The sequence below is a fragment of the Pseudophryne corroboree genome, chromosome 4 (assembly GCF_028390025.1).
Source record: "Pseudophryne corroboree isolate aPseCor3 chromosome 4, aPseCor3.hap2, whole genome shotgun sequence".
Lineage (NCBI taxonomy): Eukaryota > Metazoa > Chordata > Amphibia > Anura > Myobatrachidae > Pseudophryne > Pseudophryne corroboree.
Window position 1 is genome coordinate 85,229,335 of NC_086447.1, and position 20,537 is coordinate 85,249,871.

The 20,537-nt window shown below is 47.4% G+C and overlaps 1 protein-coding gene across 1 annotated transcript in view; it reads right to left on the reverse strand.

Moving 5' to 3' along the window:
• Positions 1 to 20,537, reverse strand: part of LOC134908946 (aminopeptidase NAALADL1-like) — a 117,885-nt gene that overhangs the window by 70,580 nt on the left and 26,768 nt on the right. Inside the window, exons 2-3 of the mRNA XM_063915217.1 lie at positions 4,257 to 4,429; positions 2,855 to 2,976 (exon numbers count right to left, since the gene is read on the reverse strand). Coding sequence (XP_063771287.1) covers positions 2,855 to 2,976; positions 4,257 to 4,368 — 234 coding nt within the window. The 5' untranslated portion in view covers positions 4,369 to 4,429. The remainder of the gene's footprint in view (positions 1 to 2,854; positions 2,977 to 4,256; positions 4,430 to 20,537) is intronic.

The following is a 20,537-nucleotide window of genomic DNA, read 5'->3' on the forward strand; positions in this document are numbered from 1 at the left end:
CGTATCGGCCGTACACACTGGCCGACGGACCCGCCAGAGCCGGCCATAGGCATAGGCAAACTAGGCAATTGCCTAGGGCATTTGATATGCCTAGGGGCATCAGCAGTTTCTGCTGGTTAAAATGATATGTGGCATGCCTATATTCTGCGTAACCACGGCTGTATCTGCATATGGAATGCTATGGTACAATGTATTCCTGGAAATCATTGTAACGTAGCATTTTGTATGAAGATACAGCCGCAGTCACACACAGAATAAGAATATAACTATACCACATATCATTTTAATCAGCAGAAGCTGCTTGTGCATCCTAGCAACATAGCAATGCAAATAAGATGCATTTTCATATAAAAAGGTGCCCGACGTTAGCATTGAGGTAAGATTTATGAGGACACATCTGTATCCAAGCAGAGGCAGAGGTCACAGTGTTAGTGGCAGTGTGAGTGCTGTGTGCATGTGAGTGGGTTGGTTGTGCAGTAGTGTTCAGAATATGTGTAAGGAGCATTATGTGTGTCATGTAAAAATGCATTAATAATGTGCAACATATGTGTAAGGGGCACTATGTGTGTCATTATGTGTATAAGGGCACTAATAATGTGCAACATATGTGTAAGGGGCACTGTGTGTGTCATTATGTGTATAAGGGCACTAATAATGTGCAGCATATGTGTAAGGGACATTATGTGTAAAAGGGCATTAATAAAGGTTGTCATAATGTGTAAGGCACATTATGTTTATAAAGACATTAATAATGTGTGTCATATGTGTATGGGGCATTACTGTGTGGAATTATGTGTATAAATGCATTACTAATGTGTGGCATTATGTGTATAAGGTGCTCTACTATGTGGCGTTGCGTATAGAAAGGGCACTACTGTGTTTCGTCTAATGTGAATAAAGAGCAATAGGGTGTGGTGTAATATGAATAAGGAGCAATTCAGTGTGATGTAATGTGAATAAGGGGCTCTACTGTGAGAAATAACGTTTATAAGGTATAGTGGTACTACTGTGTGATGTAATGTGAATTAGAAACACTATCGCATGATATAATGTGAATAAAGTTGCAGTACTGTGTGGCGTAATTTGAATTGGGGTTACTATTGTGTGGCCATGCCCCTTGCCAGCAAGAACACGCCCCTTTTTGGACTGTGCACCAAATGTGCGAACTGTAAAATATAGGGGTTACAAACACCAAAATGAGGACTGCTATGGGTGAGGGGTGATGGTACTGGGTAAGGGGTGCAGGGTCAGAGGCGGAACCAGCAGTGGTGCTAGGGGGCACCAGCCAAAATCTTGCCTAGGGCATCATATTGTTTAGGGCCGGCTCTGGGACCCGCGATATATATCGGCCATTCAAGAGAACGGCCGATATATCGGCCAGTGTGTACGGGCCTTAACACTCCTGATAATCACCCAATAACAACATCACAATATTCTCCACAACCAAAAATGTGTTAAGAAAGAACTCTGTAGAGGAGAAAAGCTGAGGGCATCTCAAAAAGTACAATAGTAAATAAATGAAAAGAAAAAGGCAATGGTAAGAATAATGAATATAATAAAACTATGTGCTGATAAGAGAAATAAACATGTGAAGTGGAAGAGAGGGAGAGGTGGGGTAAGAGGGGGAGAAAGAGGAGGATAAAAGAGTGGGGGAAATGCTGAAGACAGATAGAGAAAGAGAGAAAACCCAGGCAGCACCGGGGACAACATTTAGTGCTGTATTTTTAAAGTCTCCTTAGTGTAAACATAGCAATAAAATATATAAAATTACACACTATACATTTATATAAACTGCTGTAAAGACCTAACAGGAGATGTTGCTCATAGTAACCAGATTCTTAAGGCCATTCATCCGCTTGCCGTTTCCCCTACTCCCCGATGCGACCGGAACCACCGATCGGAGCCACCATCGATGTTGGCCGATCAGCGGCCATCAATGATTGGTGGATCACCAATCATTGATGGCCGCTGATCGGCCAACATCGATGGTGGCTCCGATCGGTGGTTTCCGGTCGTCTGGGAATCAGGTCGTCTGGGAATCAGGGAAAATCTTCATGTTACAAATCCCCAATTTGCTGATCCCAGACGTTTTTGGTCAGGATCAGGGAATCAAGCTTTTTCAACTTGTTGAATATTTCTGATTCCCCGATCGGAAATTTGCAACAATCCGTAGCAGCTGTATGGGGGCCTAAAATGTAATTTTATTCTCTTCTCAGTGACGGAAGAGGTCTAATAAGGTGAGCAAAGGGAGGTTCCTCAAAGTCATACTTGTATTTCTAAATATGACCGTGACAACCATAGGCGGCCTCTGTAGTACAGTGCTGCGTTTCCAACACTCCGTAGCGGACATGGGGGGTGATTCAGACCTGATCGTAGATGTGCTAAATTTAGTACATCTACGGTCAGCTTCCCTGACATGTGGGGGGGGGCGCCCAGCACAGGGCTAGTCCACCCCGCATGTCAGGGCCGACCCCCCTGCACAAGTACAAAAGCATCACACAGCAGCGATGCTTTTGTACTGGAAGAGTAGCTCCCTACCAGTGCAGCACCTGCGTGCTGGCAGGGAGCCACTCGTCGCATCGGCTGCATGTGAGGTCACGCAGCCGCTGCGGTCCACCCCCTAACGGTCCACTAAACGGCGGGTAAATGCCGCCAGCCCGCCCCCTCCCACCCAGCGACCGCCTATGCCTGTCAATCAGGCAGAGGCGATCGCAGGACTGACACAGCCGTCAGCTGTCTGCCATACGCCGGCGAACACGCACAGCACCGATCAGGTCTGAATTAGCCCCATACACTATATTTTCCAACTTTGTAAACCCCACAGGACATGTGGAGAGCAGGTCTATATATATACCTTGGCTGTTCCATTGGGAGCAAATGCAACAAAGGGTTTTAGAATGGTTGGATCCCTCTGGTCGGCGGTGAGTCCATCCTCGGCTGGTATTGATGTAAACAGAGGGTTACCATCAGAGCTCACTGTACAAAAGAAAGAAGATATAGATATTGTTTATAACTGTTAATAAATAAGAAGAGACAAAGTAGCACCAATTCTTCCTATCCCAGCTCTACGGCATTAGAGATACACAATACAGGGGGCTATCGTAACACAACTTCATTCAGAGAAGGAAGAGGGCCGCGCTGCCTGTTAGCCTTAGAGAGTCAGAGCGCAATCATAGCTTGGAAGGGCTTATGGTCCGAAGCATGCCACATCTTCTGTAGAGCAAGGTGGAGGCAGTGTGATGCCATGGGCATGCATGGCAGCCAATGGCACTGGGTCACTAGTGTTTATTGATGATGTGACAGAAGACAGAAGCAACTGGAAGATTTCTGAAGTGTATAGAGATATACTGTCTGTTAGATTCATCAAATTCTGCAAAGTTGATTGGATGTTGCTTCACCGTATAGATGGACAATGACCCGAAACATACTGCGAAAGCAACCCAGGTTTTTTTTTAAGGCAAAGAAGTGGAATATTTTTCAATGGCCGAGTCAATCACCTGATCTCAACCCAATCGAGTAGAGTTCCACATGCCAAACGCCATACTAAAGGCAGAAAGACCCATCAACAAACAAGTGAAGACAGCTGCAGTAAAGGCCTGGCAAAGCATAGCATAGGAGGAAACCCAGCATTAGGTGATGTCCATGGGTTCCAGACCTCAGACAGTCATTGCCTGCAAAGGGTTCTCAACAAAGTATTAAAAATCAGCATTTTATTTATGATCATGTTACTTTGCCCAATTACATTTGAGCACCTGAAAACAGGGGACTGCGTATAAAAATGGGTGCAATTCCTAAACGTGTCATACTGTGATCTGTGTTCCACCCCTTGATTAAAGCTGAAAGTCTGCACTTCAATACCATGTCCGTTGTTTAATTTCCAAATCAATTGTGGTGGCGTACAGAACCAAGATTAGGACAACTGTGCCAGTGTCCAAATATACAGTATATGGACCTAACTGTATATGGGTTGGGTATGCGTGACTGACGGTCAGGAGACCAGCGGTCAGCATACCGACCACGGGATCCCAGCGGTGGAATGCCAGCGGGGGGCGAGCGCAACAAGCCCCTTGCAGGGTCTATTCCCACTCTATGGGTGTCATGGAAACCCACGAGTGGGAATAGTCCCTGTTGGTCGGCATGCTGACCATCGGGGTTGTGAGGGGACGTGATGTAGGGGGATGTATTGTGACCGGTGGTCTCCTGACCGCCGGTCACATAACTACATCCCCTGTATATGTAGGGAAGGCACCACTTACCAACTCTGACGCTGTTTGGAATCTTATCATCTGGAAAGGACAGGAAGACTTCATATCGTTCATCCTTAGCTTCATCCAGGCCAAAGATCGGGTCCCTCCAGCGAGACAGCATTAACTGCACCAAATCCTCATCCGCCGCAGTTGTTGCGACATGAGGTTTCTGTGAGAGGATCCTGCAGAGAAGCAGAGCAAACAATGCATGGTGAGCGCACTGACAGAGGGCTATGACTTTATTCTGGAGGCACTGGTGAACTTCATGTTCTTACTATGCAATATATATATATATATATATATATACAGCAAAGCAAAATAATAAATTAACTTTGTATCTGGAACCATGCTGCAATGCAAGGGGTGCTGAAACAGGGGCCGATTCAGACCTTATCAGGTCTGAACTGCGCATGTGTATGCAGCACAATGCACAGGCGCAACAGTCCGCAGTGATGGGGAGCGCTGGGCAGCGACGGGATGGTACAAAAAATCCCATCGCACCGGCGAACGCAAGGAGATTGGCAGGAAGAGGGCATTTGTGGGTGGCAACTCACCGTTTTTGAGGAGTGCCCTGAGAAATGCAGGAGGGACCAGGCGTTTGGAGGGAGGATTTCTGGTATCAGCTCTGGCCCCGATCATCGCAGCGGCTGAGTAAGTCCTGGGCTGTGCATAGACCGCACATTCCATCGCAGCACTGCACAGCGATTTCCCCCTCCCCCTGTAGGCAGCGAATACCTGATCGCAGGGATGCAAAAAAAGCACCCTAGTGATCAGGTCTGAATTATTATTACAGTTATTACTTTTGCATGCAGGGCAAATACTGTCTGCTTTTGCATGTAGCCCACAAATGCTGGGCAGCTTTATTGTTACACAGCAATTTAGATTTGAGCGAGGACACTCCCTTCCCACGTCTAAATCTCTCTGCACATGTTACATCTGCCCATCTGCAGTGCAGCCTGGTTTTGCCAAGGTGCAAAGGGCCTGGTCCGGAGATGTATGCTATGCCGATATTTATGAAGTTGAGCGATTTCCAGACGACTGAGCATGTGCCACGATCACACTGCCCATGCACTGTTGTACTTTATCTCTCTCTCTCTTTAAGGCTTGATACAACTCCCCCACAATCTTCCCAGCTATCCTTATACTGGGATGCAATTTGTACCTACTAGTTGCACTTCTGCATGACAGCAAATTAGTTGGTGCACCTTACTCAATACAAATGTAATAAAAAGCTTTAAACACAACTAAGTGACACATTCAATAAAGCCAATACAGCGATCCATTCACTGGCATGACATAAAGGAAGCTATACCAGGTGGTGTTTTGGGATCAAGACAGAAACATCTACTTTGATAAAAGGATCGGTCCTACAGTGTTAGTAGGTTGGAGTGCACATTTTCTGGAAAGCTAAGTGCAGATTAAAGTTTTAGCATTTGTTTCATGATGCGCTTGGTGCAGGGCAGGTGTAAGGTTTCTCAACGCCATAGGCAAAATGTAAGCCTGCTGCCCTCCAAACCATATCTTTCCCCAATGCATCAACTTGTAAACTCATGGAGAGAGATAAAGTGGAGATGTTGCTAGTTTCCTAGCACATCCTGTAAAATGGCAGTTAGAGGCTGATTGGTCGGTACTTTATCTCTGTCCGCTTTATCTCCAAGAATTGATAAATCTCCCCCATAGTTTGGCAAAGTAGGCTGCATTTGTCTTTCTCACCTCAAATTCTCTTCAATCCTCTTATTATCCACCTCCTTCATAAACTGCTGAATAAATTCTTCATCGAGGTCTTTTGCAACTTCTTTCATCCACTTTGGGTCATCATTACTTGAAATTCCGAAATGTCCAATCAAGAGACCAATGGCTAATATCACCAAAGCCCCCAGGACAGCTCCCACCACCTTCCACCAAGTCATGGTGCCTCACCCTCAGAAAGTATAGCAGAGCCCGCGTCTTACTTCTAGCACTGGCTTTACAGACGCCCTATGAACCAAAATCATCAGTACAGATTGTCATCGAGATAAGAGACCCTACTTCCCAGGCCGTTGGAACCAGTTGGGTTAAAAATTATTACAATGATTGGTTTACCTCTCTAACAACCGCCCTTTGCCCAGTGACTGTGGGATCATTAAGGAATTACGAACCAATTATTCAAAGTCTTTATTTTTTATTATATGTGGATCCATAAAATGACTAGTTATTTAGAGCCTCACACGAATTCCACTGACCCCCTGATAGTGCATGTCTATATAATACTTTGATTAATTTAAAGGAATACAGGTGGAAAGGAAGGGCGAGGGTGGGCATGGATGATGAGGGGTGGGGAACAAAATGTGACGAGGGGGGTGAGATTGTTGTGTCTCATCTACGGTGCCTAGTACTGAGTACTCCAGTCATTTTTCATAAACAGGGGCAGATGAACTAAGCCTTGCAGATGGATAAAGTGGAGAGAGATAAAGTACCTACCTACCTACCAACCAGCTCCTGTCATTTTTAAAACACAGCCTGTAACATGGCAGTAAGGAGTTGATTGGCTGGCAGTTTATTTCTTTCTACTTTATCACTCTCCAAGGTTTGATACATCTCCCCTGGGCAACTATTCCACAGAGGAGAACATTTTTTATTCATGGGCTTGGGTCTAAAGCATCTATGCAATTGCTTTTCCATACATACAAGGCATTCTACTTAGTTTCTTATGCACTTGCTGGGATCCACCAAAGTCTGTGGAAAATCTGTGCGTCTGAAAGTGGAAGCCTCTACCGACCTCTGGGTATCTGTCTGTAGAAGACTCTGCGCAAGATCCATCAGAAACAGACGTTCCATCTCCGTCCAAAAGTTGCGATCATGCATAGAGGTTGAAATAACCGTCCATGAAATACCCATCACACTCCCACTAAATGGGGTAGTCTAGCAGCAGACAGATCAATACGTCGCAGGAGCGATCTCCGTCAATTAGTGTAAGCTTGGTCCGGCGCACTTGCACTCGCAGATTTCTTAGCTTTGCATATGCGCATTATGCTGAAATCTGCGAAAACCGTCCGGTCTCCCAACTACACCCGACTGAGAATTAGCCCCATTATTGGTTTCTGGAAAAATGGAGTTGCATTTTCCAATTTATAGTGATTTGACGCCTTGCGGCATTACTTGTATGTGGGATGACCATCTAAGGGCTGCCTGGCTGACTTAATGGGGGTATTTTTAGGGATTCGGTGAAAATGTAGGGGGTCAGTGGAATGGCGTATGTTTGGTTATCTGTTAAATCAGCACTAGGAAAGAGTTCCAAAAGTGGGAGATTTTGGGGCGAACCCACCAATGATCCACCTCAGCCTAAGAGATCTGGGTACAGGTACTGTATAATTGCAGCCTCAAAGGAAAATGGAAATACAGTACTATTGCTTTGCATTACCACTATGGTGGCAGTACCGCTATAGCTAAGTACACTACAGTATATGGCCTGACAACGGCTTAGGCAACAGGATTCTGTTACTTGACACAGCAGATGTTATGTATTAAACAGGTTATAAAAAGAGCATAAAATAAGTTTATGATGATTATAAAAAACAAGATAAGAGATTGCCTATCTACAGAATGGAAGTAACATAACAGAGGAGCAGTAACTGAATGTAACTACAGGAAGGTCATACAGCATTAATATTATAGAGGTAATTTACAACGTTCCACTACAGAACAACACGCAGGTCAATGCATGCAATTCCGAATGCAGACAGGTCTCAGATCTAGCAAAAGCATCCATTGGATATGTAGCGGATTACTCTGAGCTGTGCGTATACAGAGATCCGTCTGGTTCCAGTCGGATCTCCGACATTACGTATGGGGCTGTTGTAAATGCAGGTACTATTGATGACAGATGCTCTGGAACGTTGACGGCTGGGGGCGAAGCGATCACACACATGTGGCAGAATCAGAATCCAGGCCGATGTTCTCTAGGGTTTCCGATCACTGTCAGCGGATGGAATTGCAACAGCTTCATGTGTGGCGAAGGATCAGGCCTCGTGTCTGCATAAATTCACACATACCTGTATGCATGGATATCTGCACGCTGCCATCAGGGGTAAATACAGGATCTCTAGAGGGGGCTTTCCAAATGCTTGTTTTTAGGGGTCATTCTGACCTGATCGCATTCTGCCGTTCCCTGCAGCGCAGCGATCAGGTCAGAAGTGCGCCGTCGCATGCCAGACAGCCGACGGCTGTCGTAGCCCAGCAATCGCCTCTGCCTGATTGACAGGCAGAGGCGTTCGCTGGGCGGGAGAGGGCGTCTGGCCGCCGTTTTGTGGGCATGGTCTGGCCAACGCAGGTGTGGCCGGACCGTGTGGGGGGCGGACCGTAGCGGCTGCGTGACGTCACATGCAGCCTCTGCGACCATAACAACGATGAGTAACTCACTGCCAGCATGCAGGTGCTGCGCTGGTAGGGAGTTACTCTTCAAGTACAAAAGCATCGCCGCTGTGCAATGCTTTTGTACTTGTGCAGTGGGGCCGAGCCTGACTAGCCCTGTGCTGAGCGTCACCCCACATGTCAGTGTAAGTGATCGTAGCTGTGCCCCATTAGAGCGAGTGTGGGCACTCCGTGAAGGGGCCATAATTAGCACATAACAAGCTATAGCCTGCCTCATACATTGGGCCTAATTCAGACCTGATCGCAGCAGCAAATTTGTTAGCAAATGGGCAAAACTATGGGGGTAATTCAGAGTTGATCACAGCAGCAAATTTGTTAGCAGTTGGGCAAAACCATGTGCACTGCAGGTGGTGGTGGGGGGGGGGGGGGAAGATATAACATGTGCAGAGAGAGTTAGATTTGGTTGGATTATACTGTTTCTGTGCAGGGTAAATATTGGCTGCTTTATTCTTACACTGCAATTTAGATTTCAGTTTGAACACACCCCACCCAAATCTAACTCTCTCTGCATATGTTACATCTGCCCCACCTGCAGTAGTGGCGTGCGGTGAGGTCAGTGGCTGGTGAGGCACTACAGCCATAATGTCCACCGAATCCTGCCGATGACCCCTACCGCCGCCGAGCCAATGCCAGCTACTGACCCTGAGCCGATGCCCACTGCCACCACCAATGGCTTACAAACTCGCCCACCATCAACTGACCCAACCCTCCGCCACTAATTTGCATCTCAGTCCGATGCCGCCACTGCCGCCAATTCCCGCTGCCTGCCTGCTCATTATACTTGTGATATATTGTACATTTTTATAGATTTTTTTTTTTTAAATGAGTGTTTGGGACTGGGAAGGGAGTGGGAGGAGGACATGAATGCAATTTTTATGTCCATGGCTTCCATTAACTTAATAGCACCGTGGATGTGGCGCTATTAAGTTAATGGAAGTCCTGGACAACAAAATAGCCAGCAGTGGGTGACAGGGAGAGGGTGACGTCAGAGAGAGGGTGACAGGGAGTGGGTGATGCCAGGGAGAGGGTGACAGGAAAAGCATGACGCCAGGAAGAGCGTGACGCCAGGGAGAGGGTCGCCAGGGAGAGGGTGACAGCAGTGGGTGATGCCAGGGAGAAGGAGACATGGAGGATGATGCCAGGGAGAGGGTGAAAGCAGTGGGTGATGTCAGGGAGAGGGTGGCAGCAGTGGGTGATGCCAGGGAGAGGGTGACGGGGAGGGTGACACCAGGGAGAGGGTGACGGGGAGGGTGACAGCAGTGGGTTATGCCAGGGAGAGGGTGATGCCAGGGAGGTGGTGACAGCAGTGGGTGACACCAGGGAGAGGGTGGCAGCAGTGGGTGATGCCAGGGAGAGGGTGACGCCAGGTAGGGGGTGACAGCAGTGGGTGACGCCGGGGAAAGGGTGGCTGTAGTAAGTGACAGGGAGAGGGTGATGCCAGGGAAAGGGTAACAGCAGTAGCAGCGGGTGAGAGTGTAAAAAAAGAGAGAAGTACAGGGTGATGGGAACAGACAGTGAATGACAATTATATTGGTATTTACTTATATGGACCTGGGCTTAGAACTGCAGGGATCGCTGGTGACAAGAGCAGCCTGAACAGGAATCCGGGGTCGGGAGAGAGAGAGAGTGAGAGAAGAGGGGAGAAGTGGCAAGACTGGACTCACTAGGGTATATTTACTAAGGTCCCGATTTCATTTGAGTTGGCTTTTTTTTTCTAAGTGTAATCTCAGGAATTTACTAAACACAAATGTTGGCAGTGTTGGGGCTATTCGTATTGAGATACACTGCCGACCACACAAATATGAATCAATAGACCATCGGTGAAAACCCGGCTGTTATTTAATAGAACTCAGTAATTTACTAAGAATTTGTATTCTCAATCACTGCCAACAATAGCCAAACACTGCCGGGAAAGCATGGAATTCATAAAAAAATGAGGTTTCAAATAGACCTGCTTTTTGCTGGCGTGTTGTGATAGTCATGCACGGATCAGTGAGATCCGTGCATGCTTATCTGTGGAAAAGGGTGTGAATGGGTTAAATTTTAAAAAAGAAATGCGTGGAGTCCCCCTCCTAAGTATAATCAGCCTCGGGCTCTTTGAGCCGGTCCTGGTTGTTTAAATACTGGGGGAGAAATTGGACAGGGGTTCCCCGTATTTAGACAACCAGCACTGGGCTCTTAGTCCGGTCCTGGTTCCAAAAATACAGGGGACAAAAGATGTAGTGGTCCCCCGTATTTTTAAAACCAGCACCGGTGACCGGGCTCCACTAGCCAGGGAGATAATGCCACAGCTGGGGGACACTTTTAGATTGGTCCCTGCGGCCGTGGCATTACCCCCCAACTAGTCACCCCTGGCCAGGGTTCCCTGGAGGAGTGGGGACCCCTTAAATCAAGGGGTTCCCCCTCCAGGCATCCAAGGGCCAGGTGTGAAGCCTGAGGTTGTCCCCAGCACCCCTGGGCGGTGGGTGCCGGGCTCATAGCCATAAGTGTGTTAAAAAAAAGGATATTGGTTTTTGTTGCAGAACTACAAGGCCCAGCAAGCGTCCCCTGCTTGCTGGTACTTGGAGAACCACAAGTACCAGCATGCAGAGAAATAATGGGCCTGCTGGTACCTGTAGTTCTACAACAACAAAAAATACCCAAATAAAAACACAATACACACACCTTGAAAGTAAAAATGTATTAAAACACACTTACGCACTCACACATACTTACCTACATCCCCACACCGAGAATCACGTCCACTTGTCCAGTAGTACCTGTAGGGGAGAGAGAGAGAAAAGAAAAAACAGAGAGAGAGAAAGTGAGAGAAGAAAAAGAGAGAGAGAGAGAGAGAGAGAGAGAGAGACACCTCGGATAAAGGTGCAGCTTCCGGCCTCCAGCTGCTCATTGTCTTGCCGGCGGAGGGTGCAGGTCCATGGCTTGCCAGTAGCTCTTATAAGCATTGGGCTGGCGCGGGGAGAGAGCGACACAGGAGGGGGAGGCGGAAGGCTCCGAACATGTGGTGTGGGTGAGCAGGAAGCAGGCGCCTCACATCCCGGCGGGGTAACGGAGGAGGTTACCGCGCCGGAATGTGAGGAGGAGAGGGAGATGAGCACTGATGCCGCATCGTATGGGTGATTGGACTAGCGGATCCAGCCCTGGATCCGCTATCCAATCACATCTGGCCCTGTCAAAGAGGCACTTATACTAGTGCCGCTTTCTCGCCTTTTTTCAATGGGCTTTTACAGCCCAGTGCTTGGCCCGGCCACCCACTTTATTCCCATTCCCATTGTCAATGGGAGGCACTGTTATCAGTACCTCCTACACTATTTAAATGTCTTAAAATGAATAGAATAATATAACGAAGATACTTATGACACAGAATATGTGTCATAAGTATCTTCCTTGTAATATTTTACTCATTAATGACATGGGAGGCACTGCCTCCCCTGACTGCACGTCCCTGACCTGCAGTGCATATGGTTTTGCCCATTTGCTAACAAATTTGCTGCGATCAGATCTGAATTAGGCCCATAGTGCAGTGTAGGGCTATTTGGCCATGCTAAAACTGTAGCAAGTCATGCTGGAATGTGTAGTTCAACAACAGCAGGAGTGCCATAGGTTCCCCATCACTGGTCTAAGGCTTGCATATTGATTACTTGGACCTGTACAGCTGCAATTGCTCTCAGCAGTCACACCACACTGCACATAAACCAGATCAAAGACAAAACCATATTTTATCTGTTTTTGACATACAAAACAGCTAGGAGCCTCTGAAATCACAGAGAAATATTTGAAGTCTATACGCAGGTTTGGTGCGATTGGTAAATCACTAGGACTTATGGTTGCAGAGAAATGTGGTATTGAACCAATCCAACATCAGATTGCAGTCGTTTGAACTCATAGCTTAAATAATGAAGCATACCATATTTCATGTAGCCACAGATGTGTTCTCATACATCATTGCTGCAGTTGCGCCAAACGGGTGGTATTCATGTGACCGACGGTCGGGAGACCGACGGTCACATAACCTCCTGCAGCTTCCCGACACCCACTATCCCGATGGTCGGCATGCCGACCAACAGGGACTATTTCCACTCGTGGGTGTCCACGACACCCATAGAGTGGGAATAGAACCCGTGGCGACCGTAGGTCGCCACTGAGCCCGCAGCGTGGCGAGCGCAGCGAGTCCGCAAGGGGCTTGCTGCACTCGCCTCTCCCCGCCGGGATCCCGGCGTCGGTATGCTGCCGGGATCCCGGCGTCGGTAAGTTGACCGGCGGTCAGGAGACCGCCGGTCAGCCATACTACACCCGCGCCAAACAGTCCCTCTCAGTGCACCAGGTCTCGAGAGCCTCTGCTAGCATTGGGTATTTTTTTGTGTATTTTGTGCCGGAAATGCATCTTAGTCGCAATGTGATGCAAAACTAGGATGCACTAGGACTGTGCTGATTCATTTGTTACAGTATGCTACCCTTGTTGTGCATACTAGTTTGCATCGCCATTGTGGTAGTGTTATGGGACCTGAAGTTACCATGGGTGGTGACAGTAAAGTGTATGGTATAATGGCAGAGAGATACCATATTCGGTGTATTATATTTGGCTCTGCACTCACTGCATCAGGAATTGTGTGATCGCAGTCCTGACACTAGTGTGATACAATCAAGATGAATCAAAGGACACCCTCTGGTCATACTCAGAGTCCAGACATCAGGGATACCGGCTGGGGTCCCTGACAGTATGTCATACATCTAGGGGCATCACTATGGTCTGTGACACACGTTGCAGAGTAGATACAAAAAGGGGGCATGCCCTTGCGGGAAGGGGTGTGGCCTCACAGCTCATCCACAATTTTCATCACACCGGGAGTCCTGAAGATGCTGGGTTGCCATCGGAGACTGTCTGGGTGTAATGTCAGCTCCTACACTGTGCCAGGAACCGAGTGCTGTTCGTAACGTTACAGTGCAGCACCCGGCTCTTGTCACTGAGGAGGCAGCATTTTGGTGTCACCCTCTGAAGGGGGAATACACCGGGGAGCGGTCTGCACCTCCTTAGTGACATCGCTGAATATGTTACACATATACTATACAGGACCAACAATCCCAGTAAGGCTGACGCCTTACTGGGTAGTAAGGTCAGCCCACCCGACTTAAATGCATTTTTTTTCCAGACGTTAGCGCTATTCCAGAATCTGCGGAGCGTTGGAACAAATCTGTCAGCCTGGGGGAGCGGCAGAAGAACCAAGCATCAGCCATGGACATATACTGTATATAGTATGTACACATTGGTCCCCTTATACAATGGATACCTTATGTAACATACAGTATTAATAATTAACACTATAGATGGTCTATAATATAGTATAGACTTAATGAGAGGTTCAACAAACATATTTATAACTTACATAAGTGGTCAGGAAAAGGTATATAGATACTTGTATAACCAGTAGAAGACAATAAAATGTTCTAAGGATACATTCTCCCACCTCATGTTATGACACCTGTCTCTTCTTGCTGGCAGCTGCTCTCTGGTCCGATACAGTGGACCAGAGAACCTTAAGTCACCGGGCATGCACCAGGGGTGTAGCCAGAACTTTATAGGCCCCATAGTAACATTTGGAAGGGGCCACTGTCCCAATGCTTCTAGAGAGAGTCCTTTCTGTAGAGGTTGTTAATGTTATGCCTCATAATAGTGCCCTAATTAATTTTTTTTTTATTATAGTAGTGCCTTGGTTAGTTATATCAAATTGTAAGGCTGCCAATACACATTATGCAACACAGCACTCCCAATTTACTTTATGCCATACAGTGCCTCCAGTTCATATTATGCCACATTACAGTGCCCCCAGTTTATATTATGTCACACCATAGTGCCTCCCTTTCATATTGTGCCACATTACAGTGCCCCAATTCATATTATGCAACATTATTATGGCTTCCAGTTAATTTTCTAGTCACCGCCCAGTGGGGTTAGGGTTAGGCTGTGTGGGGTTGGGGGGGGGGGAGGAGGGGAGGTGGGTTAGGCTGTAGGGAGGAGGGCATACTGTTAGGCACCTCCAGGCACTGAGAGGGGAGGGTTGGGGAAAGACTGCGGAGAAGGGGAGGTTAGGCTTAGACACCACCAGGGGGAGGTTAGGGTCAGGCATTAACGGGGGAGGTTAGCAGTGGCGTAATTACAATAAGTGCAGGGGATGCGGCTGCTATGGGTCCCAGGATGACTGCAGGGCCGCCACTCCCCTGCACCCAGTCACATTGCAGCACTGTGAAAACTCCACTCGGGGGCCCAGTGTTTCTTGATTACCAAGTCCCCGAGACCAGCCAGCGTGGCAAAAGTTAACTCCGTCCCACCCAAAGCTGCCAGCGGGCACTGAGCAGCTCTGATCTTGCTGCCACAGGATCCGGGAGCAGTGCTGCAGCCCCCACCACCCAGCACTGAACAGGTCCTCGATCACCTTCCCCACACCCGCCGGTCTCCTGCTCCTGACCCCGCTGTGTGCTCCCCCAGCCCAGCTACTTGCCGCCAGATGTCAGATTCCCCGCTGGAGTGATGGAGCGCGCCGGATCTGCCACCGAGGGACAGACCCCTGCACAGTGCTGGTGGTGATGTAGCTGGGACCCAGGATGCCAGAGGGTGCAGGGACACTGCGTATGGGCTACTGAAGAGGCTGACGTGTGAGTGTGCAGTGCTGCAGTGGGCCCAGGCAGAAACTGAACAGCAACAGGTCAGTGCTCCGTTCACAGTGTCTATCCCTACTCCAACTCAGTGTCCCCACCATTACTGACCCCCCTACCCAGTGTCTCCCATCCTGCCAGCCCATTGTCTACCACCTTCCGTCCCCAACCAGCCCACTGTGCCCATCTCACTGCCCTCCCACCTAGAACCCCCCAGCCAGTCCAGTCACGCTGATCCCCCCCAGTCAGCCCAGTATTGCCCCTCACTCCCCTATCTCACTGCCCCCTTCCTATCCTGCCCAGTACTTCCCTCTTCATAGTGTCCCCCCATCCAGCCCAGTGTCCCCCACCATCTCACTGACTCCCTCATCCCAATGTCTACCACCCTGCCTGCCCCGGAAGGTTCTCCGGACACCGCCTACACCCTCAGCGGATGAGACCTCTTTTCACACAGGTGCCACACCCGCCCGCTGCCACTGGGGGTGTCGTTCTTCATTGCTATCTTGGAGCATGAGGGGTTATTCAGGCTTGTTAGCAAACCAAAAAGCACACTAATGGGCGAAACCATGTGCACTGCAGGTGGGGCAGATGTAACATGTGCAGAGAGTTAGATTTGGGTGGGTTATATTGTTACTGTGCATGGTGAATACTGGCTGCATTATTTTTACACTGCAATTTAGATTTCAGTTTGAACACACTCCACCCATTAGTGTGCTTTTTTAGTTTGCTTACAAACCTGAATAAGGCCCTCGGGGCGGGACAGCAGGACAAAGGGCCTAATTCAGATCTGATCGCAGCAGCAAATTTGTTAGCAGTTGGACAAAACCATGGCCCTCATTCCGAGTTGATCGCAGCAGTTCATCGCATTGCAAACGGCAAAAAAAAACGCAAACTGCGCATGCGCGAAAGCATAAATGCGCGTGCGCAAAAGGAGCGATACGACGCTTGTGCAAAAGTACTAACTGAAAATCAGCCCGTACAACATCACCGAAAACAGGGAGTGACGGAGGCGTGACAGAGGCAAGGCTTTGCTACCTAACGAAATGGGCGTGAAAGTGGGCGGCAAGTGTGGGAGTAGGCAACTGGCAGTGGGCATATTTTGTGCAGAAATGCGTAGCCGATGGTAAAAATTACACAACAAATGTTCGCTCTCTCGTCGCAGCCGAGGAGTAAGTCTGCAGCTACTCAGCACCTGCGAAGTACTGTTACAAGTGTGTCTGGCCTAATTAGCAATTAATTGGCCAATGCATTTACCTGTTTACCAATTACTTGCCAAACACTGCAGTTACAACAGACTCCAAATAGCAATTGTATGCCCACATTAAAAAATTATATTTACCAGGTATAAATCTGACACACTCACAAATAATGCACTGTATTTTATTTATTTGGTAAAATACTTTGATGTTAGCTGCATGTTTAAATTATGTGCTTAATACTATCAAATTTAATCAAGTGTGAATAAACTAATTTATAAAATACATCAGCTAAATCTTCTCGACATAGACATATTCCTTTGTACATACCAAATAACATGAGCAACATAATGCAGGCTACACTTAATGTTACTTAATACCTTTTTTTTTTTTGTGGGAATATGTGTCCATATCTAATACTATGCCATGTTACCCCTAGTAACCCAAGTTCCTTTTTTTTTTTTATGTTTGGCTTGTGCATCTGTTTACATTAAAAATGACGTCATCTTATCCTAAATGTCATAAACTATGTGACTTTGTGCAGCTGATTGTTCATGCAAAATGTGGTGAGTACACAGATTGTAACAATTACTTTTCAATAAGTTTGTGTATGTGTGTGTGTGTTTGTGAGGGAATGTTTGTGGGGGGGTTTTATCCTTCCGCGGGTGCGAATGTCCGCTAAGGCGAACTGTCCCCACTGTCCTTCACAGTAATGCACACATCAATAAAGTTTATTACAGATGACACCATAAATTTACAACCAATCACATGCCACCACACACTATAAATATAAGCCCATATATGGAAAACGCCATTGGCACCATGCGCGCAGCTGCATTTACCCAACGTGAGCTGCGCGTGTTGGTCGCAGTAATGGACCGACGCATAGGCCGCGCAGGGCCCTTTATCCCCAATAGGGTAAAGCGCGAGGCCTACGCGGAGGTCCGCCGCATACTCCGCACCCGGACCAGACGCACAATTATACAACTGGAAAGGCGCTGGAGCGACCTCCGCTGTCGCACACCGAACCTGTTGGCGGAACTCCGCCAACAAATCCGCAATAGACGTAGGCGCAGTAAGTTTCACATTACATTAAATAACACTGAGATTATTAGCAGAAACTTTTAATGTTAAACTTGCATATTTTCACTAAGTTATATAGTGTGAAAATTAGCAGACTGTCAATATACTATTGTAGAACAAACATGACACAGTGTGTGTGGTTATGGCAAGCAGTACTCACTGTGTAGCAAAGTGCTTCTGAAAAAGTGAATGTTGTTGTACTGAGTTGCTACACAGGCTGGCGACAGAACCCAATAACTTGCTCTGTGGTTGAAAATTTCTAAGGTGGGAGTTTTTTTGAACTGGTGATGTTGCCTATAGCAACCAATCACATTCTATCTATTATCTTCTAGAAGCAGCTTGATAAATGTTAAGTAGAATCAGATTGTTTGCTATGGGCAACATCACCAGTTCTTAAAAAAAAAAAAACCTTACTAAATTTACCCGTGTCTTTAACATGGGACAGAACAGTGTAATAGTAAAATGCTGTTGGTTAAATTTTTTAATCCACAAACTAAATATTACATATGTCATTCTAGGGCAAGCACAATTGCAAGCTGCGGATCGAAGCCCTGACCAATCCCCTTCTCAGCCCCCCTCCCCTTCTGTGGCCCCAAGCCCCTCTCCACCCCCTTCCCCCTCTCTTTCCCAATCCCCTTCTCAGCCCCCCTCCCCTTCTGTGGCCCAATCCCCCTCTCCACCCCACTCCCCCTCTCTTTCCCAATCCCCTTCTGAGCCCCCCTCCCCTTCTGTGGCCCAATCCCCCTCTCCTCCCCCCTCCCCCTCTCTTTCCCAATCCCCTTCTCAGCCCCCCTCCCCTTCTGTGGCCCAATCCCCCTCTCCGCCCCCCCTCCCCCTCTCTTTCCCAATCCCCTTCTTAGGCCCCCTCACCTTCTGTGGCCCAATCCCCCTCTCCGCCCCAATCACTCTCTCTTTCACAATCACCTTCTCTGCCCCCCTCCCCCTCTCTTTACCAATACCCCCCTCTGTCCCCCTCCCCCTCTGTAGGCCAAACCACCACTCCGCCCACCTCCCCCTCTCTTTCCCATTCCCCCTCTCTGGCCCCCTCCCCCTCTGTGGCCCAAATACCCTCTCCGCCCCCCTCCGCTTCTCAATCAGACCCACCCTCTGTAATCAGCTCCCCAATCCATCCTCCTTCCCCCATCCATCCTCCTTCCCCCATCCAGCCTCCTTCCCCCATCCAGCCTCCTTCCCCACCCAGTGAATGGGCAGCAGAAGCCCCTGAGGATGAGGAGGGTGCTGCGCATGTGCCAGATGAGAGTAAGATTTTACACATTTTACATGTATTTGTTACCTACTTTAACTTCAAATTCCAATACATGCAGTGTTGTACTGTGGCCAATCTTTGGCCAAGGAAAAATGTTTGTGTTCTTCATCATGGTATGGATGTTGCATTTACATTTGTGTGAGTATCATTAGATGTACAGTGTCTATGTCTGCAATGTTTAGGGTGTCCACTCTAGGTCGACACTCATTAGGTCGACAATGTTGCCAGGACAACATGGTTTTTATGTGCTAGGTTGTCAGTGAAACAGTTAGACCTGAGTGGAGTTTAGTATGTTGTTGGTCTTTTACACTTGTGCCTGGGTATTCTGAATATTAGCACATTCAACTCGCATGCTTCACTTTGTTAGCCAGGCTAAGGACACAGTGATTTGTGTTGTGAAAGTTACACTCAAAAAATGATTAATTTATAATAAAATAACCTGTTTCACCCTATGTAGTAAGGCAGGCTTTCAGGGAGTGTGGGCATGCTAGGATATGTTTCCTTCTGAAGATGTTGATATGCAGTGTGATGATGCAGGGCCAACAACAAAAAAGAAAAGTCTGCTTCACTCCAGATGTGAATGAATCCCAGCATGGGGTTGCATTTACTAAGATGGGAGTTCTATTGAAGATGGGATGTTGCCCATAGCAACCCAGAAGATTCTACTTCTCGTTTATTTTGCACCTTCTAGAAGATAATAAGTGGAATCTGATTGGTTGCTATGGCCAACATCCCATCTTAAATTGAACTCCCATCTTAGTAAATGTATGCCATGGTGTGGCACACTTTTACAATGAAAAATTTGACATTAAAAAACATTGCTGAGCATGCTTGTGTGTTGGTATGCTACTGTTTTAACATTCAAACATACATGATGTAGTCACTTTGGCATTAAAGTGTGCTTTGTGCCTTGCTTGTATAATAGGTAATGTGAGTCAGGGGCCCTATACACTAGCCGATCCGCCGCCGAGCTGCCCGACGGCGGATACGGCCGACGAGCGACCCGGCGGCGGGGGGGCAGTGACGGGGGGAGTGAAGTTTCTTCACTCCCCCCGTCACGCGGCTGCATTGAAGTGCAGGCAAATATGGACGAGATCGTCCATATTGGCCTGCATGCACAGCCGACGGGAGACCAGCGATGAACGAGCGCGGGGCCGCGCATCGTTCATCGCTGGAGTCTCCACACTGAAAGATATGAACGAGTTCTTGTTCATTTATGAACGAGATCGTTCATATCTTTCAAAAAATCGGCCAGTGTGTAGGGCCTATAAGTTAGTAATGTTTTCTTTGACTCTTCTTTTCAGATGCTGCAGTTGGAGATCCCAACAGTTTGCCTGCACTTTTCCTGCGCCTAAAAGGCCATTTGAGGGCAGTAATTGCCGATATAGAGGCAATAGAGACTTTTTTTTAAGTTTCATTTTTTTTTTGTTAACATTTTAATATCTGAAAATCAAAAAACAAAAACAAAATAAATACAAAAATTGTTGAAGTTAAGCGGGTGTTGTGTTTATTTATGCTATAAAGGAACAACACATTAGCGTGCAGAAATTGGTGACCTAAAACAGTTCACACATCTTACTTAAGAATAATTTCATAAAAATACACCAACAATAATTTAAAAAAAAAAAATGTTAGGAGGTTATGGATTATAAATACATGTAAACACATTTATTCACACACTAC